Source organism: Phoenix dactylifera, chromosome 10 (genome assembly GCF_051530095.1).
Source record: "Phoenix dactylifera cultivar Ajwa chromosome 10, Ajwa_hap1_PhDact_Kaust_v1.1, whole genome shotgun sequence".
Lineage (NCBI taxonomy): Eukaryota > Viridiplantae > Streptophyta > Magnoliopsida > Arecales > Arecaceae > Phoenix > Phoenix dactylifera.
Window position 1 is genome coordinate 19,398,911 of NC_143199.1, and position 25,455 is coordinate 19,424,365.

A 25,455-nucleotide genomic window follows, 5' to 3' on the forward strand; every position below is an offset into this window, starting at 1 on the left:
CGACTCCGAGTGGTTTAAAAGTTCTGGCACAATCTCGAGTCGACTCCGGTACTCTACGAGTCGACTCCGACTGAGAACAGACAAAGACAGAAAGAAGAGTTTCAGACCCTGTCAGCGAGTAGACTCCAAAAGATTTCGAGTCGACTCCGATGCTTGCCGAGTCGACTCCCGATAGTTCCGAGTCGACTCCAAAGGATAACAGACAGAAAGACAGAACGATGGATTTTAGACCCTGTTACCGAGTCGACTTCAGAAGGTTACGAGTCGACTCCGAAGTTTGGCGAGTCGACTCCTAGTTATGTCCGAGTCGACTCCCAGAGGAAAGCAGTCTGAAAGGCAGAGAACCAATCTCGGAAACCCTGTGAACGAGTCGACTCCAAGAGTTCCAGAGTCGACCCCCAAGTCAGCCGAGTCGACTCCAACAAAGCGCGAGTCGACTCCGAGGCAGATCAGTTCAATAGACAGAGAATCGGTTTTTCGGACTCTGAGAACGAGTTGTCTCCTGAAGATCTCGAGTCGTCTCTCAAGACAGCCGAGTCGACTCCAAGAAAATCTGAGTCGACTCGAGGAAGAAAAATAGAAAGATGGATTTCTGGAACCCTGAAAACGAGCCGACTCCCAAGTGCCCGAGTCATCTCCAGATGTTGGCGAGTCGACTCGAGGTTTGGTCCGAGTCGACTCCAGGACGGGACAAGCACTTTAATTCAAATCCTGAACAATGGGCAAGTCGTCTCCAGTAAAGCGTGAGTCGACTCCAGCAACAGCCGAGTCGACTCCAGATCGCACGAGTCGACTCCGATCCCAACGGATACATTATCAGGAAGTGCAGACGGGACAGAACGACTCCAAATCACTCTCTAACGGCTAGTTTTCTAATGAAACCACTTAAATAGCCAGAGTGAATAGTAGTAGACAAAAAGAGAGCTATTCCATCCAAGCATTAAAGCATTTCAACCACCAAGAGCTTCCGTTGAGTAAATCCAAGAAAAAGAAGGAAGAAGTGCATTCAACTCAAATCTGAAAGTGCTTCCTTCGCATTCAAGGCTCTACTACTGTCCTCCATCATTCTGCACATTCAAGAGAAGACTCAGAAATCGAGAAGCCCCTACTTTCCCATCTAAAATCTGTTTGAGGTCTTCTAACTTTACTTTGCTTATATTGTTCTCACATCTGCTTTTTTAGAAGCTTTCTTTGTGAACTCCCAAACTTTGTTTTTCTTACTTGATTCAATCAGGGGATTGAATCAAGGGTTGTAAGATTTGTTGGTGAGCCAAAGATAAAACCAACGGTGTAAGGTTGTGGTTGGTGAACCGGGAAAAACCAACTGGGTTTGATTGTGAACCCGGAAAAATAATTGGATGGTTCTAGTCGGTGAGCCTGTGAAAACCGACCGAGTTCGTTGTAATCTTGTGAAAACAACAAGTTGGGTTGTGAGCTTATAAAACAACCAGCTGTAATCCTAGGGATTAAAGTGAACACCCAAGTGCAACTTGGGGAGTGGACGTAGGAGCAAGAGTTGGCTCCGAACCACTATGAACTTGTTTGTGTTTGTATTGTGTTGCCCAGATAGACAACCCAAGAGGAGGGGTGAATTGGGTTTTAAAATAATTATTGCAATTAAAGTGTTTGTGGACACTAATTAATACTTTTTGCAAGTTGATTAATTAGATGCTATGTGCAGTGAGTGAGATGAAAGTAAAGACGTCAAGGCAATCACAAACACAATGATTTTATAGTGGTTCGGAGCTAACCCTTGCTCCTACGTCCACTCCCCAAGCCTCACTTGGGAATTCACTATAATCCCTCGGATTACAGCCGGTTGTTTTACAAGCTCACAACCCAACTTGTTGTTTTACGAGGTCACAATGAACTCGGTCGGTTTTCCCAGGCTCACCGACTAGAACCGCCCGATTGTTTTCCCGGGATCACAATCAAACCCTTCACACGTTGGTTTCAACCTAGGCTCACCAACAAACCTTTACACCCTTGATTCAATCCCCTGATTGAACCAAGTAAGGACCAAATGGATAGAAAAACAAACAGAAAAATACAGCTTCTAAATAAGCAGATTTTCAGCAATATAAATAGAAGAGAAGTTAAGAGCCCTCAAACAATTTATGATGATGTAGTGGAGGGCTTCTTGAACTCTGGGTCTCCTCTTGAATATCTTGAAGACTTGAAGGCTGAAGGAGACTTCTTTAATGCTGGGAAGAGTTGGTTGAATGGAGTTAATGGCCCTCTTCCTTCTTTTCCGTTGAGAATCCTTTGGCAGATGAAGAATATGTGTTTTCTTTGAAAGGAATGTCACTTCTCTACCTTGCTACAGTTCTCTGTGGCTATTTAAGCCATTCCCCACGGAAACTAGCCGTTAGACACAATCTACTAGCCGTTCTGCACATTCTGCACATCCTGACAATGTTTCCGTTGGGATCGGAGTCGACTCGCGCGATCTGGAGTCGACTCGGCAACTGTTCCGGATTTGAATTAAAGTGCTCTTCTCGACTGGGAGTCGACTCGACTTAACCCGGAGTCGACTCCCCAAAGTCTGGAGCTGACCTAGCACTTTTGGAGTCGGCTCATCCCAAGGAATCTACGGATGCATTTTTCAAGTTTGTTCACTCGAGTTGACTCGTGAAGTCTGGAAGTCGACTCGGCACTCAGAGTCCGAACTCCCGAGCTTCTGTCTTTTGGCCCGTGCTGTCTTGGAGTCGACTCGGACTGTTTTGGAGTCGACTCGGCTCTCAGTATCCGAAAAGCAGTCTTCTGTCTTTTTGGGGTAGCGCTGCCTTGGAGTCGACTCGAACTGTCTTGGAGTCGACTCGCCTCTCAGAGACAAAAATACTGTCTTCTGTCTTTTTGGGGTCGCGCTGTCTCGGAGTCGACTCGGCCTTTGCGGGAGTCGACTCGGCTCTCAGTGTCTGAAAGTTGCTCTCTGACTTTTTCCTTGTATTACACTGAGAGTCGACTCTCGCTTCCTTTGGAGTCGACCTGCCAACCATCGGAGTCGACTCGCGTTCCTCAGGAGTCGACTCGGCTCTCAGGGTCCAAAATACCTTCTCTGTCTTTCTGTCTGTAACTCTCTGGAGTCGACTCATACTACTCTGGAGTCGACTCGGCAAGAATCGGAGTCGACTCGTGCTCTTCAGGAGTCGACTCGCTGACAGGTTTTGAGTTGTATCTTTCTGTTCGTCTGTCTGTTCTCAGTCGGAGTCGACTCGTAATGTCCCGGAGTCGACTCGAGCCTGTGCCAGTGCTTCTGATACGCTTGGAGTCGACTCGTAATATCCCGGAGTCGACTCGAGTCTCAGACTTTGGTTCATATTGACTTCTTAACTTATCCAAATTGTCTTGAACCAAATCTAGAGACACTTAACCATAAATTTACAAGGATATCACTGAAACACTAGATTGAATTCATTAGTAAACATAAGATATACTCAAATGCTTTGAGCTCATCAAAATCAAATAGGGTTATAATCAATCACTCCACAATCTCCCCATTTTTGATGATGACAAAACATTGAGTATATGTAAAGTGAATTGCTCAACAAACAAGGAGATTTATAGTAAAATTTTAAAATGAATTCAAGTGTCTGGTTATTTAATTTATCCAAACCTGAAAGGTGTGAAACAATAAATTTTGAAGTTAAAGCTCCCCCTTTCATTTGGAATTATATAAGCCTTCATATCATGCAATCAATTGTTTGGCTTATATATATTTAATGATTTTGCTTTCTTAAAAATTCAGATTCTCCCCCTCAACACATGCATTCACCTTTGTTTTGATTCTCAGAATTTTCTTTTAGTGCATTGAAGCTTTTGAACTTAAATTTTTGGTTTTTAGAGAAAAAATCTGTCAATTTGTTCTTGAGTATGATTCAACTAATCTCCGAATATCCCTTGAATAGATTCTGGAGATTACTCCATTAGGAGCCCCAACAGAGAGATAATGAGCCTCGAGGTATCGAATCCACTAAGAACAAATTATTGTGTGTTTTAAAAGTTTTCTCTTTTTATTGATTTTCATTGATTCTCTTTACATGTCTATTCAATATATTTCTCCCCTTTTTGTCATCATAGCAAAAAGGAAGAAAGCACATTACACAAGCAATGAGAGTAAGGCTATAAGATATTAATTTGCACATTTTTGAAGAGAATTGTCTACTCCTTGTATTGATGTATATGTAAGTACACTTGTGAATACAAAGAGTAATGCAAGAAATACATGTCAAAATACAAAAATAAGCTAGGGCTTCTTCGAGGAGGAGGTGGCTCCCTTGGGCAGTCTCGATTGTTCCATGAGTAGAGTGACCCCATCTGTGACGTGCCCTAGCTGTGTGATGATCGCCGAGGTGGCCCTACTGTGGATCGAGGAGAGCTCAGTCAGACTCTCCTGGAGTGTGTCCAACTTGGCGATCAACACATTCGCCAGACGCTCGGCCCCCTGGCTCTGGGTGCCCATGTCATGTCGGATGTCATCTCGCATCTTCCTTGTGTTGCTTGTGACATCGCTCATGTTGGAGAATTGGGCTTGTATGAGGCTTCTGACATTGTAGATCTCCTCCCTCAGATGAGCCGTCATCTCGGTCACGGCTGATAAGGAGGGAACTAATGCAGAAGAGGGGGCAGTGGCTGGACCTCGGAGTTCCCTCAGTAGGTCATCCCGAAGATCCCGTACAATCTCCTGTCGCAACTCCCGGAGCTGCTCAGGAGAGATCCGGACCTCTGTCAGCTGAGTGGGTGGTGCTGAAGAGGAGGGTCCGGCTGAGGTGGATGGAGCTGAGGTGGAGGGATAGGTGGAAAAGTCAGAATCAGGATTAGGACTGGGGGAGCGTCGAGTGGTAGGTGTGGAAGAGGATTTCCTGACCCAGATGCCCTCTACCTTATCAAAACCCATCCTGTGAAGGGTTCCCTCACCCATGCGATCTATCCATCGCAGTGCGCGAGAGGGTTCCCCCTCAGGAATAGGGATCTCGGACTCCCTAAAGATCAGGGTATATAGCATCCCATATGGAAGGGTGAGCCTAGGTCTGTCTAGTGGCTCACATAGGTATTTGTAGATTAGTTTGGGAAAGTTAATTGGGGTGTCCTGGAGAATGTAATACATGAGGGCTAGGTCCCTTTCAGATACAAAATCGAAGCGGCCGGTCTTAGGGAAAAGGGTCCTAGAGATAATGCTCAAGAGGAGCCGCATTTCAACTGAAAGGGAACTAGCGGACACCTCATCTAGTGGGGACTGGGGTGGACTCCCTAATATGGCCGTAAGGGCCTCAGTCCTATCGGCCGGGTGAGTAGGAGATACCCCTACTTGGGGAAGATGGAGGACTTGAGCAATAAAATCCTCCAAAATAAATAAAGGGACACCCGCTACGGTTTCCTGTATCCCACCATTCTCCCTAGACACTGTACCATAGAACTCCCTAACTAGCCCTGGGTATGTGGGGAGATCTAGGGAACAAAAAAACTCTAGGCCTTGGCCCCTCAACCTATCCCCTATGGTAAAGCCTTCCCGGGAGAGATAGTCGAAGTTGACATATCTCCCGGTGGAGACCGTCTTCCCGGCGCACGGACGCGAGGGAACCGGCCTCGGCGGGGAACGAACCGGAGGTTGTGGCCTCACGGGATCGTTCCGAGCCTTGGACCGTCGCTCGGTGCCGCTCGCGGGTTGGGGCCTCTTCCGGCTTGGGACAACCGACTTACGGGGCATGGTTGACCTAGGAATGGGGTAAAACCCTAATGGACGGAAGAAGGTCGACGGAAAAACTCTAACCGGGGTCGGAGACGATGTCGGAGACGGCTCTAGGGTTTTGTGAATAGTGGAGGCGATGAATAGAAGTGTTGATTAAACGCTTGGATTAGGGTTAAAAACTCGGATCCCGACCGCGAGTCGACTCCAGTAAGTCGCGAGTTGACTCGACCTCGAGTCGACTCCAAAATATGCGCGAGTCGACTCCCCCTATGCTGCCATCGACCTCGAGTCGACTCCCGTCTATGTGCGAGTCGACTCCCCCTTATGAGCCGACTCTGAAACTTACTCGAGTCGACTCGAACTCTGGCACGCACCTAAAAATCATGCTATTTTCGTACCAACCAAGGGACAATTACTAAGTTATGATCTGATTTGATGATTATAGATGAGAAACTCCATATTTAACACAAGCTAATCATTAAAATCAATGAACTAGAAGAGAATATCACTAGGATGGATCAATCACTCCTAATCCTCTCCTAAGCACACTAAATCTCTCTTCACTCAAGGGTTTTGTGAAGATATCAGCTAATTGATCATCAGTGCAAACAAATTGAAGTGTCACATCACCATTCAGTACATGATCTCTTATGAAGTGATGTCTTATCTCAATATATTTAGTTCTTGAATGCTGAATTGGATTTTTAGTTAGATTAATGGCACTTGTATTATCACAATTAATGGGAATTTTGTCTTGTTTAATGCCATAGTCTTTAAGTTGTTGTTTAATCCACATGATTTGAGCACAACTACTCCCGGCAGCAACATATTCAGCTTCAGCAGTAGATAATGCAACCGAGTTTTGTTTCTTGCTAAACCATGAGATTAAATTTTCTTCTAGGAATTGACATGACCCGCTGGTGCTTTTTCTATCAAGTTTACAACCAGCAAAGTCTGAATCTGTGTATCCTATTAATTTCAGGCTAGATTCTTTAGAATACCATAAACCTATACTTTTTGTTCCTATTAGGTATTTAAAGATTCTCTTTACTGCAATTAGATGAGATTCCTTAGGATTAGACTGATATCTAGCACACATGCATACACTAAACATGATATCAGGTCTACTTGCAGTGAGATACAATAAAGATCCTATCATACCTCTATACATCTTTTGATCTACAGATTTACCTGATTCATCTTGGTCTAGTTTGCATGATGAGCTCATGGGTGTGCTGATTGACTTGTTTCCCTCCATATCAAACTTCTTAAGCATCTCTTTGATGTATTTAGCTTGATTGAGGAAGATCCCTTCTTTTGATTGTTTGATTTGAAGCCCGAGGAAATAGTTTAGCTCTCCCATCATGCTCATTTCAAACTCACTCTGCATCAAGTCAGCAAATTCTTCGCAGAGGCGATTGTTAGTAGCACCGAAAATAATATCATCAACATAAATCTGCACTACTAACATATCTTTGTTTTTCTTCTTTAAAAACAGTGTTGTATCTACATTTTCCCTAGTGAACTCATGTTCTAGTAGAAATTTGCTAAGTCTTTCATACCATGCTCTAGGTGCTTGTTTCAAACCATAAAGTGCTTTGTTCAATTTATACACATGATTAGGGTATTGATGATTTTCAAAACCAGGAGGTTGTTCTACATACACCTCCTCATTAATATACCCATTTAAAAATGCACTTTTTACATCCATTTGAAATAATTTGAAATCCTTAGAGCATGCAAATGCTAGTAACAGTCTAATTGCCTCAAGTCTAGCTACAGGAGCAAAGGTTTCATCAAAATCTATACCTTCTTCTTGATTATACCCCTTTGCTACTAGTCTAGCCTTATTTCTAATTACAATTCCATTTTCATCAAGTTTATTTTTATATATCCATTTGGTACCTATAATTGAATATTCAGAGGGTCGTTCAACTAGGTTCCATACTTTGTTTCTAGTAAATTGGTTTAGTTCTTCTTGCATTGCATTTATCCAATTTACATCTTTTTCAGCTTCTTCTATGTATTTGGGTTCAAAATGTGAGACAAAAGCTAGATGGTTATTTAAGTTCCTAAGAGATGCTCTAGTCCTAACAGGTTGAGATGGATCATCTAAAATTAATTCCTTAGGATGCCCATGAGCATACCTCCAAGCCTTAGTCAGCCCATGATCCACAATAGCCTCTTGGCTTGATGATGCATTTCCAATTAATTTTTGTTCATCATCTTGTAATGTCATCTCATCAATCTTTTCTTCAAGAATTTCAGCATCATCATCAAGATCAACTCTCTTGCTAGAAGAGATATCACTAGAATCATCAAAAACAACATGTATAGATTCTTCTATAACTAGGGTTCTTTTATTAAAAACTCTATAGGCTTTACTAGTTGTAGAATACCCCAAAAATATACCTTCATCAGATTTAGAGTCAAATTTACCTAGATTTTCTTTCCCATTATTATGAACAAAACACCTACATCCAAAGACGTGAAAATAGTTTACTTTTGGTTTTCTGTTTTTCCAAAGTTCATAAGGTGTTTTCTTTATAATGGGTCTCAATAAAACTCTATTTAATATATGACATGAGGTATTAATGGTTTCTCCCCAAAAGTACTTAGGGAGGTTACTTTCACATAGCATGGTTCTAGCCATTTTCTCTAGGGTTCTATTTTTTCTTTCTACAACTCCATTTTGTTGTGGTGTCCTAGGTGCAGAAAAATTATGAGTTATTCCCTTTTTACTACAAAACTCATCAAATAAATGATTTTCAAATTTGGTTCCATGGTCACTTCTAATAGCTATGACTGAAGTATCTCTAGCATTTGTTGCTTCCTTATGAAATTTCTTAAAAATTGAAAATGCTTGATCTTTATGAGCTAAGAACATGACCCAAGTATATCTAGAAAAATCATCTACAATAACTAGACCATATTTATTTCCACCTAGACTTGTGGTTCTAGTTGGTCCGAATAGATCCATGTGCAGTAGTTCTAGAGGTCTAGAGGTAGAGACACAATTTATGGATTTAAATGAGTTTCTTGATTGTTTGCCATATTGACAAGCTTCACATATTTTATTCTTCTCAAACTTTAGTTTTGGCAAACCTATCACAGAATCTCTTTTAACTAGTTTTGATATTGTGTCCATACTTGCATGACCCAACTTACGGTGCCATAACCAACTAGCATCATTATCCTTAGTTTCATTAACAACTAAACATGGATTATGTTTGGCAAGATCCTCAAGGTCTACTACATACACATTCCCACGTCTTATTCCTTTAAAAACTAAACTGTTGTCATTTGAGTTGGTTATGATGCATAATGATGGTTTGAACAAAATATCAAAACCTCTATCACACAATTGAATAATGCTAAGTAGATTATGCTTAAGACCATCAACATATCTAACATTATCAATAAAGGTTGAAGGGGTGATTTGTACTTTACCTATACCAATGATGTGACCTTGGTTATTGTCTCCAAATGTCACAGCACCTCCCTTCTTAGCCTCAAGGGTGAAGAATTGGTCTTTGTCACCCGTCATGTGTCTTGAGCAGCCACTATCCAAGTACCAATAATTTTTGTCGACCTTGGCTGCAAGACACTCCTACACAAGCAAATCATACAATTTTAGTACCCAAGTTTTCTTGGGTCCTTCATGGTTAGTAATGTTGGTTCCTTTTGGAACCCAAACCCTTTTAATTTTTCTTTTAGTTTTTCCTTTCCTATAATCACATACATTTGCTTTATGTCCTAATGTTCCACAGCAAAAACATGTTATTTTCTTAGTTTTGCTTTCCCCTGCTTTAACAAAGAAATTACTAAAGAGTTTTTGCTTATTTTTGGGTTTATATCCTAAACCAGCTCTATTGAACACAGCTCGTTGACTATTAAGTATCATTTCTAATTTTTCTGAGCTATAAGTAAATTTTTCTACAAAAGGCTTGTACTTTTCATGTTCTAGTGCCAATTTTTGTTTTTCTGTTCTTAGTCCATTTAGGTCTTTTGTAAGACTCTCTTTTAAGATTTGTTTATTGTTTTTAAGTTCGAATATTTCTTTGGTCAGCCTTTCGTTATCTTTAGTTAAGGTATTAGTCTTTTGAATTAAGATTTGGTTGCTTGTCTTAAGTTCTGAATTTTCTTTAATAATAACATCTTTATCCTTAACCAATGTATCATACTTACGGAGGTGAGTTTGGTTAGTTAGTTTCAATTCTTTGTTTTTAAGGTTTATTGTCTTATACTCATCCATTAATTCATTGAAGGCATCATATAACTCATCGAAAGTAAAGTCTAAATGTGTTCCGGATGTTACCTCATTGTCGTTAGCCATAAAACAAAGGTTGGCCTTTTCTTCTTGTTCCTCATCCGATGATGATGATGATGAGTCGGAGTCCGATAGGGTGGAGACAAGGACTTTCTTTTTCTTGTACTTGCTCCCCTTCTTCAGCAAAGGACACTCAGCTCTGAAGTGCCCCGGCTTCTTACACTCATAACATCCAAACTCCTCATTTTCTCTTTCCTTACCTTTATCCTTGTGATAGGAATTTGAGGGGCCTCTCCTTTGATGAGAGGACTTCTTCCGGTTAATGAATCTACGGAATTTTCTTACAAGGAGTGCCTCATCATCATCTTCCTCATTGTCTTTCTCTTCACTGCTACTGCTGCAAGACACATCTTTGTTAGTGGAAACAGATTTTAGTGCTATTACCTTTTTCTTGTGAGAGGACTCTTCTTCATTGTGTTGTTTCATCGTTAGCTCATGCGTCATGAGGGATCCAAGTAGCTCCTCGAGTGGCAGCTTGTTTAAATCCTTAGCCTCTTGGATTGCCGTCACCTTGGCTTTCCATGACCTTGGTAGACAACGAAGAATCTTCCTGACAAGCTCACTGTTAGTATAATTTTTGCCAAGGCTTTTTAGGCCATTGACAATGTCAGTAAATCTAGTGAACATGCAAGTGATTGTTTCATTAGAATCCATCTTAAATAATTCATATTTATGAACTAATATATTTATTTTGGATTCTTTTACTTGATTTGTGCCCTCGTGGGTCACTTCAAGTCTATCCCAAATCTCTTTTGCAGAAATGCAAGTAGAGACTCTATTGAATTCATTCCTATCTAATGCACAATAAAGCACATTCATTGCTTTGGCATTTAGTTGTGCCTTCCTAATGTCATTGTCATCCCAATCCTTTTCAAGCTTGGGTATAGTGACACCCTCTACATAAATGGATGGGATGTATGGTCCATTTAGAATGGTGGTCCACATCTCATAGTCTTGGGCTTGGATAAATATTCTCATCCTAGCCTTCCAATATGTGTAGTCGGATCCATTAAAGAATAGAGGTCTATGTGTGGACTGGCCCTCAATGTGAGAAGATCCAAATGGGGTTGTCATTTTGATCTTTTACTCTTTGGGTAGTAGAGTTCCGGCTCTAATACCACTTGTTGCCCAGATGACAACCCAAGAGGGGGGGTGAATTGGGTTTTAAAATAATTATTGCAATTAAAGTGTTTGTGGACACTAATTAATACTTTTTGCAAGTTGATTAATTAGATGCTATGTGCAGTGAGTGAGATGAAAGTAAAGACGTCAAGGCAATCACAAACACAATGATTTTATAGTGGTTCGGAGCTAACCCTTGCTCCTACGTCCACTCCCCAAGCCTCACTTGGGAATTCACTATAACCCCTCGAATTACAGCCGGTTGTTTTACAAGCTCGCAACCCAACTTGTTGTTTTACGAGGTCACAACGAACTCGGTCGGTTTTCCCAGGCTCACCGACTAGAACCGCCCGATTGTTTTTCCGGGATCACAATCAAACCCTTCACACGTTGGTTTCAACCTAGGCTCACCAACAAACCTTTACACCCTTGATTCAATCCCCTGATTGAACCAAGTAAGGACCAAATGGATAGAAAAACAAACAGAAAAATACAGCTTCTAAATAAGCAGATTTTCAGCAATATAAATAGAAGAGAAGTTAAGAGCCCTCAAACAATTTATGATGATGTAGTGGAGGGCTTTTTGAACTCTGGGTCTCCTCTTGAATGTCTTGAAGACTTGAAGGCTGAAGGAGACTTCTTTAATGCTGGGAAGAGTTGGTTGAATGGAGTTAATGGCCCTCTTCCTTCTTTTTCGTTGAGAATCCTTTGGCAGATGAAGAATATGTATTTTCTTTGAAAGGAATGTCACTTCTCTACCTTGCTACAGTTCTCTGTGGCTATTTAAGCCATTCCCCACGGAAACTAGCCGTTAGACACAATCTACTAGCCGTTCTGCACATTCTGCACATCCTGACAATGTTTCCGTTGGGATTGGAGTCGACTCGCGCGATCTGGAGTCGACTCGGCAACTGTTCCGGATTTGAATTAAAGTGCTCTTCTCGACTGGGAGTCGACTCCCCAAAGTCTGGAGCTGACCTGGCACTTTTGGAGTCGGCTCATCCCAAGGAATCCATGGATGCATTTTTCAAGTTTGCTCACTCGAGTCGACTCGTGAAGTCTGGGAGTCGACTCGGCACTCAGAGTCCGAACTCCCGAGCTTCTGTCTTTTGGCCCGTGCTGTCTTGGAGTCGACTCGGACTGTTTTGGAGTCGACTCGGCTCTCAGTATCCGAAAAGCAGTCTTCTGTCTTTTTGGGGTAGCGCTGCCTTGGAGTCGACTCGAACTGTCTTGGAGTTGACTCGCCTCTCAGAGACAAAAATACTGTCTTCTGTCTTTTTGGGGTCGCGCTGTCTCGGAGTCGACTCGGCCTTTGCGGGAGTCGACTCGGCTCTCCGTGTCCGAAAGTTGCTCTCTGACTTTTTCCTTGTATTACACTAAGAGTCGACTCTCGCTTCCTTTGGAGTCGACCTGCCAACCATCGGAGTCGACTCGCGTTCCTCAGGAGTCGACTCGGCTCTCAGGGTCCAAAATACCTTCTCTGTCTTTCTGTCTGTAACTCTCTGGAGTCGACTCATACTACTCTGGAGTCGACTCGGCAAGAATCGGAGTCGACTCGCTGACAGGTTTTGAGTTGTATCTTTCTGTTCGTCTGTCTGTTCTCAGTCGGAGTCGACTCGTAATGTCCCGGAGTCGACTCGAGCCTGTGCCAGTGCTTCTGATACGCTTGGAGTCGACTCGTAATATCCCGGAGTCGACTCGAGTCTCAGACTTTGGTTCATATTGACTTCTTAACTTATCCAAATTGTCTTGAACCAAATCTAGAGACACTTAACCATAAATTTACAAGGATATCACTGAAACACTAGATTGAATTCATTAGTAAACATAAGATATACTCAAATGCTTTGAGCTCATCAAAATCAAATAGGGTTATAATCAATCACTCCACAATCTCCCCATTTTTGATGATGACAAAACATTGAGTATATGTAAAGTGAATTGCTCAACAAACAAGGAGATTTATAGTAAAATTTTAAAATGAATTCAAGTGTCTGGTTATTTAATTTATCCAAACCTGAAAGGTGTGAAACAATAAATTTTGAAGTTAAAGCTCCCCCTTTCATTTGGAATTATATAAGCCTTCATATCATGCAATCAATTGTTTGGCTTATATATATTTAATGATTTTGCTTTCTTAAAAATTCAGATTCTCCCCCTCAACACATGCATTCACCTTTGTTTTGATTCTCAGAATTTTCTTTTAGTGCATTGAAGCTTTTGAACTTAAATTTTTGGTTTTTAGAGAAAAAATCTGTCAATTTGTTCTTGAGTATGATTCAACTAATCTCCGAATATCCCTTGAATAGATTCTGGAGATTACTCCATTAGGAGCCCCAACAGAGAGATAATGAGCCTCGAGGTATCGAATCCACTAAGAACAAATTATTGTGTGTTTTAAAAGTTTTCTCTTTTTATTGATTTTCATTGATTCTCTTTACATGTCTATTCAATATATTTCTCCCCTTTTTGTCATCATAGCAAAAAGGAAGAAAGCACATTACACAAGCAATGAGAGTAAGGCTATAAGATATTAATTTGCACATTTTTGAAGAGAATTGTCTACTCCTTGTATTGATGTATATGTAAGTACACTTGTGAATACAAAGAGTAATGCAAGAAATACATGTCAAAATACAAAAATAAGCTAGGGCTTCTTCGAGGAGGAGGTGGCTCCCTTGGGCAGTCTCGATTGTTCCATGAGTAGAGTGACCCCATCTGTGACGTGCCCTAGCTGTGTGATGATCGCCGAGGTGGCCCTACTGTGGATCGAGGAGAGCTCAGTCAGACTCTCCTGGAGTGTGTCCAACTTGGCGATCAACACATTCGCCAGACGCTCGGCCCCCTGGCTCTGGGTGCCCATGTCATGTCGGATGTCATCTCGCATCTTCCTTGTGTTGCTTGTGACATCGCTCATGTTGGAGAATTGGGCTTGTATGAGGCTTCTGACATTGTAGATCTCCTCCCTCAGATGAGCCGTCATCTCGGTCACGGCTGATAAGGAGGGAACTAATGCAGAAGAGGGGGCAGTGGCTGGACCTCGGAGTTCCCTCAGTAGGTCATCCCGAAGATCCCGTACAATCTCCTGTCGCAACTCCCGGAGCTGCTCAGGAGAGATCCGGACCTCTGTCAGCTGAGTGGGTGGTGCTGAAGAGGAGGGTCCGGCTGAGGTGGATGGAGCTGAGGTGGAGGGATAGGTGGAAAAGTCAGAATCAGGATTAGGACTGGGGGAGCGTCGAGTGGTAGGTGTGGAAGAGGATTTCCTGACCCAGATGCCCTCTACCTTATCAAAACCCATCCTGTGAAGGGTTCCCTCACCCATGCGATCTATCCATCGCAGTGCGCGAGAGGGTTCCCCCTCAGGAATAGGGATCTCGGACTCCCTAAAGATCAGGGTATATAGCATCCCATATGGAAGGGTGAGCCTAGGTCTGTCTAGTGGCTCACATAGGTATTTGTAGATTAGTTTGGGAAAGTTAATTGGGGTGTCCTGGAGAATGTAATACATGAGGGCTAGGTCCCTTTCAGATACAAAATCGAAGCGGCCGGTCTTAGGGAAAAGGGTCCTAGAGATAATGCTCAAGAGGAGCCGCATTTCAACTGAAAGGGAACTAGCGGACACCTCATCTAGTGGGGACTGGGGTGGACTCCCTAATATGGCCGTAAGGGCCTCAGTCCTATCGACCGGGTGAGTAGGAGATACCCCTACTTGGGGAAGATGGAGGACTTGAGCAATAAAATCCTCCAAAATAAATAAAGGGACACCCGCTACGGTTTCCTGTATCCCACCATTCTCCCTAGACACTGTACCATAGAACTCCCTAACTAGCCCTGGGTATGTGGGGAGATCTAGGGAACAAAAAAACTCTAGGCCTTGGCCCCTCAACCTATCCCCTATGGTAAAGCCTTCCCGGGAGAGATAGTCGAAGTTGACATATCTCCCGGTGGAGACCGTCTTCCCGGCGCACGGACGCGAGGGAACCGGCCTCGGCGGGGAACGAACCGGAGGTTGTGGCCTCACGGGATCGTTCCGAGCCTTGGACCGTCGCTCGGTGCCGCTCGCGGGTTGGGGCCTCTTCCGGCTTGGGACAACCGACTTACGGGGCATGGTTGACCTAGGAATGGGGTAAAACCCTAATGGACGGAAGAAGGTCGACGGAAAAACTCTAACCGGGGTCGGAGACGATGTCGGAGACGGCTCTAGGGTTTTGTGAATAGTGGAGGCGATGAATAGAAGTGTTGATTAAACGCTTGGATTAGGGTTAAAAACTCGGATCCCGACCGCGAGTCGACTCCAGTAAGTCGCGAGTTGACTCGACCTCGAGTCGACTCCAAAATATGCGCGAGTCGACTCCCCCTATGCTGCCATCGACCTCGAGTCGACTCCCGTCTATGTGCGAGTCGACTCCCCCTTATGAGCCGACTCTGAAACTTACTCGAGTCGACTCGAACTCTGGCACGCACCTAAAAATCATGCTATTTTCGTACCAACCAAGGGACAATTACTAAGTTATGATCTGATTTGATGATTATAGATGAGAAACTCCATATTTAACACAAGCTAATCATTAAAATCAATGAACTAGAAGAGAATATCACTAGGATGGATCAATCACTCCTAATCCTCTCCTAAGCACACTAAATCTCTCTTCACTCAAGGGTTTTGTGAAGATATCAGCTAATTGATCATCAGTGCAAACAAATTGAAGTGTCACATCACCATTCAGTACATGATCTCTTATGAAGTGATGTCTTATCTCAATATATTTAGTTCTTGAATGCTGAATTGGATTTTTAGTTAGATTAATGGCACTTGTATTATCACAATTAATGGGAATTTTGTCTTGTTTAATGCCATAGTCTTCAAGTTGTTGTTTAATCCACATGATTTGAGCACAACTACTCCCGGCAGCAACATATTCAGCTTCAGCAGTAGATAATGCAACCGAGTTTTGTTTCTTGCTAAACCATGAGATTAAATTTTCTTCTAGGAATTGACATGACCCGCTGGTGCTTTTTCTATCAAGTTTACAACCAGCAAAGTCTGAATCTGTGTATCCTATTAATTTCAGGCTAGATTCTTTAGAATACCATAAACCTATACTTTTTGTTCCTATTAGGTATTTAAAGATTTTCTTTACTGCAATTAGATGAGATTCCTTAGGATTAGACTGATATCTAGCACACATGCATACACTAAACATAATATCAGGACTACTTGCAGTGAGATACAATAAAGATCCTATCATACCTCTATACATCTTTTGATCTACAGATTTACCTGATTCATCTTGGTCTAGTTTGCATGATGAGCTCATGGGTGTGCTGATTGACTTGTTTCCCTCCATATCAAACTTCTTAAGCATCTCTTTGATGTATTTAGCTTGATTGAGGAAGATCCCTTCTTTTGATTGTTTGATTTGAAGCCCGAGGAAATAGTTTAGCTCTCCCATCATGCTCATTTCAAACTCACTCTGCATCAAGTCAGCAAATTCTTCGCAGAGGCGATTGTTAGTAGCACCGAAAATAATATCATCAACATAAATCTGCACTACTAACATATCTTTGTTTTTCTTCTTTAAAAACAGTGTTGTATCTACATTTTCCCTAGTGAACTCATGTTCTAGTAGAAATTTGCTAAGTCTTTCATACCATGCTCTAGGTGCTTGTTTCAAACCATAAAGTGCTTTGTTCAATTTATACACATGATTAGGGTATTGATGATTTTCAAAACCAGGAGGTTGTTCTACATACACCTCCTCATTAATATACCCATTTAAAAATGCACTTTTTACATCCATTTGAAATAATTTGAAATCCTTAGAGCATGCAAATGCTAGTAACAGTCTAATTGCCTCAAGTCTAGCTACAGGAGCAAAGGTTTCATCAAAATCTATACCTTCTTCTTGATTATACCCCTTTGCTACTAGTCTAGCCTTATTTCTAATTACAATTCCATTTTCATCAAGTTTATTTTTATATATCCATTTGGTACCTATAATTGAATATTCAGAGGGTCGTTCAACTAGGTTCCATACTTTGTTTCTAGTAAATTGGTTTAGTTCTTCTTGCATTGCATTTATCCAATTTACATCTTTTTCAGCTTCTTCTATGGATTTGGGTTCAAAATGTGAGACAAAAGCTAGATGGTTATTTAAGTTCCTAAAAGATGCTCTAGTCCTAACAGGTTGAGATGGATCATCTAAAATTAATTCCTTAGGATGCCCATGAGCATACCTCCAAGCCTTAGTCAGCCCATGATCCACAATAGCCTCTTGGCTTGATGATGCATTTCCAATTAATTTTTGTTCATCATCTTGTAATGTCATCTCATCAATCTTTTCTTCAAGAATTTCAGCATCATCATCAAGATCAACTCTCTTGCTAGAAGAGATATCACTAGAATCATCAAAAACAACATGTATAGATTCTTCTATAACTAGGGTTCTTTTATTAAAAACTCTATAGGCTTTACTAGTTGTAGAATATCCCAAAAATATACCTTCATCAGATTTAGAGTCAAATTTACCTAGATTTTCTTTCCCATTATTATGAACAAAACACCTACATCCAAAGACGTGAAAATAGTTTACTTTTGGTTTTCTGTTTTTCCAAAGTTCATAAGGTGTTTTCTTTATAATGGGTCTCAATAAAACTCTATTTAATATATGACATGAGGTATTAATGGTTTCTCCCCAAAAGTACTTAGGGAGGTTACTTTCACATAGCATGGTTCTAGCCATTTCCTCTAGGGTTCTATTTTTTCTTTCTACAACTCCATTTTGTTGTGGTGTCCTAGGTGCAGAAAAATTATGAGTTATTCCCTTTTTACTACAAAACTCATCAAATAAATGATTTTCAAATTTGGTTCCATGGTCACTTCTAATAGCTATGACTGAAGTATCTCTAGCATTTGTTGCTTCCTTATGAAATTTCTTAAAAATTGAAAATGCTTGATCTTTATGAGCTAAGAACATGACCCAAGTATATCTAGAAAAATCATCGACAATAACTAGACCATATTTATTTCCACCTAGACTTGTGGTTCTAGTTGGTCCGAATAGATCCATGTGCAGTAGTTCTAGAGGTCTAGAGGTAGAGACACAATTTATGGATTTAAATGAGTTTCTTGATTGTTTGCCATATTGACAAGCTTCACATATTTTATTCTTCTCAAACTTTAGTTTTGGCAAACCTATCACAGAATCTCTTTTAACTAGTTTTGATATTGTGTCCATACTTGCATGACCCAACTTACGGTGCCATAACCAACTAGCATCATTATCCTTAGTTTCATTAACAACTAAACATGGATTATGTTTGGCAAGATCCTCAAGGTCTACTACATACACATTCCCACGTCTTATTCCTTTAAAAACTAAACTGTTGTCATTTGAGTTGGTTATGATGCATAATGATGGTTTGAACAAAATATCAAAACCTCTATCACACAATTGACTAATGCTAAGTAGATTATGCTTAAGACCATCAACATATCTAACATTATCAATAAAGGTTGAAGGGGTGATTTGTACTTTACCTATACCAATGATGTGACATTGGTTATTGTCTCCAAATATCACAGCACCTCCCTTCTTAGCCTCAAGGGTGAAGAATTGGTCTTTGTCACCCGTCATGTGTCTTGAGCAGCCACTATCCAAGTACCAATAATTTTTGTCGACCTTGGCTGCAAGACACTCCTACACAAGCAAATCATACAATTTTAGTACCCAAGTTTTCTTGGGTCCTTCATGGTTAGTAATGTTGGTTCCTTTTGGAACCCAAACCCTTTTAATTTTTCTTTTAGTTTTTCCTTTCCTATAATCACATACATTTGCTTTATGTCCTAATGTTCCACAGCAAAAACATGTTATTTTCTTAGTTTTGCTTTCTCCTGCTTTAACAAAGAAATTACTAAAGAGTTTTTGCTTATTTTTGGGTTTATATCCTAAACCAGCTCTATTGAACACAGCTCGTTGACTATTAAGTATCATTTCTAATTTTTCTGAGCTATAAGTAAATTTTTCTACAAAAGGCTTGTACTTTTCATGTTCTAGTGCCAATTTTTGTTTTTCTGTTCTTAGTCCATTTAGGTCTTTTGTAAGACTCTCTTTTAAGATTTGTTTATTGTTTTTAAGTTCGAATATTTCTTTGGTCAGCCTTTCGTTATCTTTAGTTAAGGTATTAGTCTTTTGAATTAAGATTTGGTTGCTTGTCTTAAGTTCTGAATTTTCTTTAATAATAACATCTTTATCCTTAACTAATGTATCATACTTACGGAGGTGAGTTTGGTTAGTTAGTTTCAATTCTTTGTTTTTAAGGTTTATTGTCTTATACTCATCCATTAATTCATTGAAGGCATCATATAACTCATCGAAAGTAAAGTCTAAATGTGTTCCGGATGTTACCTCATTGTCGTTAGCCATAAAACAAAGGTTGGCCTTTTCTTCTTGTTCCTCATCCGATGATGATGATGATGAGTCGGAGTCCGATAGGGTGGAGACAAGGACTTTCTTTTTCTTGTACTTGCTCCCCTTCTTCAGCAAAGGACACTCAGCTCTGAAGTGCCCCGGCTTCTTACACTCATAACATCCAAACTCCTCATTTTCTCTTTCCTTACCTTTATCCTTGTGATAGGAATTTGAGGGGCCTCTCCTTTGATGAGAGGACTTCTTCCGGTTAATGAATCTACGGAATTTTCTTACAAGGAGTGCCTCATCATCATCTTCCTCATTGTCTTTCTCTTCACTGCTACTGCTGCAAGACACATCTTTGTTAGTGGAAACAGATTTTAGTGCTATTACCTTTTTCTTGTGAGAGGACTCTTCTTCATTGTGTTGTTTCATCGTTAGCTCATGCGTCATGAGGGATCCAAGTAGCTCCTCGAGTGGCAGCTTGTTTAAATCCTTAGCCTCTTGGATTGCCGTCACCTTGGCTTTCCATGACCTTGGTAGACAACGAAGAATCTTCCTGACAAGCTCACTGTTAGTATAATTTTTGCCAAGGCTTTTTAGGCCATTGACAATGTCAGTAAATCTAGTGAACATGCAAGTGATTGTTTCATTAGAATCCATCTTAAATAATTCATATTTATGAACTAATATATTTATTTTGGATTCTTTTACTTGATTTGTGCCCTCGTGGGTCACTTCAAGTCTATCCCAAATCTCTTTTGCAGAAATGCAAGTAGAGACTCTATTGAATTCATTCCTATCTAATGCACAATAAAGCACATTCATTGCTTTGGCATTTAGTTGTGCCTTCCTAATGTCATTGTCATCCCAATCCTTTTCAAGCTTGGGTATAGTGACACCCTCTACATAAATGGATGGGATGTATGGTCCATTTAGAATGGTGGTCCACATCTCATAGTCTTGGGCTTGGATAAATATTCTCATCCTAGCCTTCCAATATGTGTAGTCGGATCCATTAAAGAATAGAGGTCTATGTGTGGACTGGCCCTCAATGTGAGAAGATCCAAATGGGGTTGTCATTTTGATCTTTTACTCTTTGGGTAGTAGAGTTCCGGCTCTAATACCACTTGTTGCCCAGATGACAACCCAAGAGGGGGGGTGAATTGGGTTTTAAAATAATTATTGCAATTAAAGTGTTTGTGGACACTAATTAATACTTTTTGCAAGTTGATTAATTAGATGCTATGTGCAGTGAGTGAGATGAAAGTAAAGACGTCAAGGCAATCACAAACACAATGATTTTATAGTGGTTCGGAGCTAACCCTTGCTCCTACGCCCACTCCCCAAGCCTCACTTGGGAATTCACTATAACCCCTCGAATTACAGCCGGTTGTTTTACAAGCTCGCAACCCAACTTGTTGTTTTACGAGGTCACAACGAACTCGGTCGGTTTTCCCAGGCTCACCGACTAGAACCGCCCGATTGTTTTTCCGGGATCACAATCAAACCCTTCACACGTTGGTTTCAACCTAGGCTCACCAACAAACCTTTACACCCTTGATTCAATCCCCTGATTGAACCAAGTAAGGACCAAATGGATAGAAAAACAAACAGAAAAATACAGCTTCTAAATAAGCAGATTTTCAGCAATATAAATAGAAGAGAAGTTAAGAGCCCTCAAACAATTTATGATGATGTAGTGGAGGGCTTTTTGAACTCTGGGTCTCCTCTTGAATGTCTTGAAGACTTGAAGGCTGAAGGAGACTTCTTTAATGCTGGGAAGAGTTGGTTGAATGGAGTTAATGGCCCTCTTCCTTCTTTTTCGTTGAGAATCCTTTGGCAGATGAAGAATATGTATTTTCTTTGAAAGGAATGTCACTTCTCTACCTTGCTACAGTTCTCTGTGGCTATTTAAGCCATTCCCCACGGAAACTAGCCGTTAGACACAATCTACTAGCCGTTCTGCACATTCTGCACATCCTGACAATGTTTCCGTTGGGATTGGAGTCGACTCGCGCGATCTGGAGTCGACTCGGCAACTGTTCCGGATTTGAATTAAAGTGCTCTTCTCGACTGGGAGTCGACTCCCCAAAGTCTGGAGCTGACCTGGCACTTTTGGAGTCGGCTCATCCCAAGGAATCCATGGATGCATTTTTCAAGTTTGCTCACTCGAGTCGACTCGTGAAGTCTGGGAGTCGACTCGGCACTCAGAGTCCGAACTCCCGAGCTTCTGTCTTTTGGCCCGTGCTGTCTTGGAGTCGACTCGGACTGTTTTGGAGTCGACTCGGCTCTCAGTATCCGAAAAGCAGTCTTCTGTCTTTTTGGGGTAGCGCTGCCTTGGAGTCGACTCGAACTGTCTTGGAGTTGACTCGCCTCTCAGAGACAAAAATACTGTCTTCTGTCTTTTTGGGGTCGCGCTGTCTCGGAGTCGACTCGGCCTTTGCGGGAGTCGACTCGGCTCTCAGTGTCCGAAAGTTGCTCTCTGACTTTTTCCTTGTATTACACTGAGAGTCGACTCTCGCTTCCTTTGGAGTCGACCTGCCAACCATCGGAGTCGACTCGCGTTCCTCAGGAGTCGACTCGGCTCTCAGGGTCCAAAATACCTTCTCTGTCTTTCTGTCTGTAACTCTCTGGAGTCGACTCATACTACTCTGGAGTCGACTCGGCAAGAATCGGAGTCGACTCGCTGACAGGTTTTGAGTTGTATCTTTCTGTTCGTCTGTCTGTTCTCAGTCGGAGTCGACTCGTAATGTCCCGGAGTCGACTCGAGCCTGTGCCAGTGCTTCTGATACGCTTGGAGTCGACTCGTAATATCCCGGGGTCGACTCGAGTCTCAGACTTTGGTTCATATTGACTTCTTAACTTATCCAAATTGTCTTGAACCAAATCTAGAGACACTTAACCATAAATTTACAAGGATATCACTGAAACACTAGATTGAATTCATTAGTAAACATAAGATATACTCAAATACTTTGAGCTCATCAAAATCAAATAGGGTTATAATCAATCACTCCACATATTGGTTGTTGTCTCTTCCTCTCTCTTCACTCACAGCATTTAGTAAACAAACTAATTGGCTAGCAATAGATTTAGTTAATTACTCATTATAGTTTTAATTGGTCATAATTAATTAAAACCCAATTCACCCCCCCCTCTTGGGTTGTCTCCTTGGGCAACAGAATGGGATCAAACGTCATTTCACAGTGAGGATGACTCTCCAACAGAATGGTGTAGCCGAAAGGATAAACCGAACATTGGCAGAGAAGGCCAGAAGTCTGAGATTGCAGGCATCACTTCCGAAGTCCTCTTGGGGTGATGCGATAACTTTTTCACGTTTCCTTGTTAATAGGTCTTCTAATTGCAAACTTGATGGAGGCATTCCAGAGGAGATCTTGAGTGGGAAGAAGGTGAAGCTTGACTACCTAAAGTTTTTTGGTTGCCCGGCCTATGCACTTGTAGAGGCAACCGAAAGAAGCAAGTTAGACCCGAAATCGCAGAAGATGATCTTCATCGGATATCCATATGGAGTCAAAGGCTACTTGCTGTGGGATCCTCATTCCTAGAAGTGTACCATCAGTAGAAATGTGATCTTTGATGAGGAGAGCATTCTGACAAAGCTAGGGATCACAGATGATGCGAAAAAGGCTGGATAGGACAGCAGTAGATAGCATTCACTAGCAAGTGATGTACTTTCAAATTCTACCTCCAAACGTATTTCTTTTGAGATGGAATTTGGTAGACATGTTCCCACCCACACATGTGGAGGGCCAACTAGGAGGGCCATCTATCCAGGATGATGTGCTGGTAGAGCCACACAGTTCCGGTTTGAAGGACCTTGTAAGGGGAGTGGCACCGCACAAGCAGAAGCACATCATCTACAAGCCTGTCAGATATGGCATTAATGAGACTATCTCATATGCTCTCATCATTGCTAATGGAGATCCAGAGACCTTTGAGGAGGCCATGGAGAGTTCAGATCGGGAGTCGTGGATGCAGGCCATGATGGAAGAGATGGAGTCACTCGAAAAGAACAGTACATGGCAGCTAATGGATCTACCTAGAGATGCTCGGGCCATTGGTTCAAAATGGGTGTTCACAAAGAAGGAGGTACCTTCAAAGCAAGGTGGAGTCAAATACAAGGCAAGGCTTGTTGCAAAGGGGTACTCACAAAGAGAGGGAGCTGACTACACAGAGGTATTCTCTCCAGTGGTGCGAGATGCTTCAATTTGGGTGTTGCTGTCTTTGGTAGCACCGTATGATATGGAATTGGAGCAGATGGATGTGAAGACGGCGTTCTTACATGGGAGCCTAGAGGAGAAGATCTACATAAAGCAACCAGCTGGTTTTAGGCAGTCTGGGTTGGAGAAAAAGGTCTGTCGACTCAAGAGAGATCTCTACGGTTTGAAGCAGTCACCCGACAGTGGTACAAAAGGTTTGATACTTTTGTCTTGAGCCTTGGTTTTTTCAGATGTGAACATGATAGCTATGTCTATGTGAAGGATGTGGATGAGGATTATGCACTATATATACTTTTATATGTGGATTATATGCTCATTGCCAATAGGAGTGCCGATACAGTGAATGGGCTGAAAATTGCATTGTCTGCAGAATTTGAGATGAAGGATTTGGGTCCATCCAGAAAGATACTTGGGATTAAAATTTGCCGAGATAGAAGCAAGGGTATTATCCACTTGTCATTGGAAGGATACATTCAGAAGGTGTTGGAGAGGTTTGGGATGAATGAAGCCAAACCGGTTGGAACACCTCTTGCAAGTCACATGACTCTTTCCAAACTGCAGTGCCCCCAAACAGATGAAGAGAAAGAGTACGTGGAGAGAGTTCCATATACCAGTGCCGTGGGCAGCGTGATGTATTCTATTGTGTGTTATAGGCCAGACATAGCACATGCAGTGAGCCAGGTGAGCAGGTACATGGCAAACCTGGGAAGGAGCACTGGAAGGCACTGAAGTAGATTTTTCGGTATCTTCAAGGAACTCGAAGGCTTGGTCTGATTTTTGGGCAGCAAGATGGATCTAGGGGGAACTCCAATGTCTCAAGTGAGCTTTTAGGCCCATTAGAAGGGTTGTTGATGCTAACTGTGCAGGTGATTTGGATATAAGAAGGTCTACTACAGGTTATGTCTTCTGCATGTACGGTGGACCTATTTCTTGGAGATCAACCCTTCAACTTATCATGGCCTTGTCCACCACAGAGGCCAAATATATAGGGATTACAGAGGTTACCAAGGACACTCTTTGGTTGAAGAGACTCATTCAAGATATGGGCGTGAAGCATACAGTGGTGCTGCACAGTGATAGTCAGAGTGCTCTACAGTTGGTTCAGAATTCAGTCTATCATGCTCGCACGAAGCATATAGACATGAAGTACCACAGGATTAGAGAGTTAGTGGAGGATGGTGAGGTAATACTGGTGAAAGTTCATATAAAGAAGAACCAGTCGGATGCACAAACGAAGACTCTTCCACGGGACAGTTTCCTCTCTTGTGTGGAGCTGATGGGGTTGATGGACCAGGTGGAGATTGCTAAGGCTTTAGAGCACTAATGTGGAGATTGTGGGCACAAGTGTGGTGCATCCAAAGCAAGAAATGCAAGAAACTGCAGTGAAAACAGTGCAGGGGTCGACTCATGCTGATCTATGGTCGACCCCTGTAGAGCTGGGGCTGACTCATGCTGATCTGGGGTCGACCCCTGCAGAGCTGGGGCCGACTCATGCTGATCTGGGGTCGACTCCTGTAGAGCTGGGGCCGACTCATGCTGTTAAAGGGTCGACCCCAGGCCTGTACTAGATTTAGGTAGAGACGAGAATTGGTCTTCTACATGCTTGAGACTCAAGTAATTTGGGTCTTGAGGGGGCTAACCATTATTAGGCTAGATTTA

At 41.9% G+C, this 25,455-nt stretch overlaps 1 protein-coding gene across 1 annotated transcript; it reads right to left on the reverse strand.

Annotated features, from left to right (window-relative positions):
• Nucleotides 1–16,596: 16,596 nt before the first annotated feature.
• Nucleotides 16,597–20,700, reverse strand: LOC149752717 (uncharacterized). Its single transcript, XM_089925788.1, has 2 exons — nt 19,550–20,700; nt 16,597–16,635 (listed from the first exon to the last, which is right to left on the reverse strand). The coding sequence occupies exons 1-2, from the start codon at nt 20,633–20,635 to the stop codon at nt 16,621–16,623; spliced, it is 1,101 nt and encodes a 366-aa protein (XP_089781914.1). The 5' UTR covers nt 20,636–20,700; the 3' UTR covers nt 16,597–16,620.
• Nucleotides 20,701–25,455: the final 4,755 nt, after the last annotated feature.

What these genes read in the sequence shown, in the direction of transcription:
- LOC149752717 (XM_089925788.1), bottom strand. Translation starts at nt 20,635, where the DNA reads ATGACAACCCCATTTGGATCTTCTCACATTGAGGGCCAGTCCACACAT.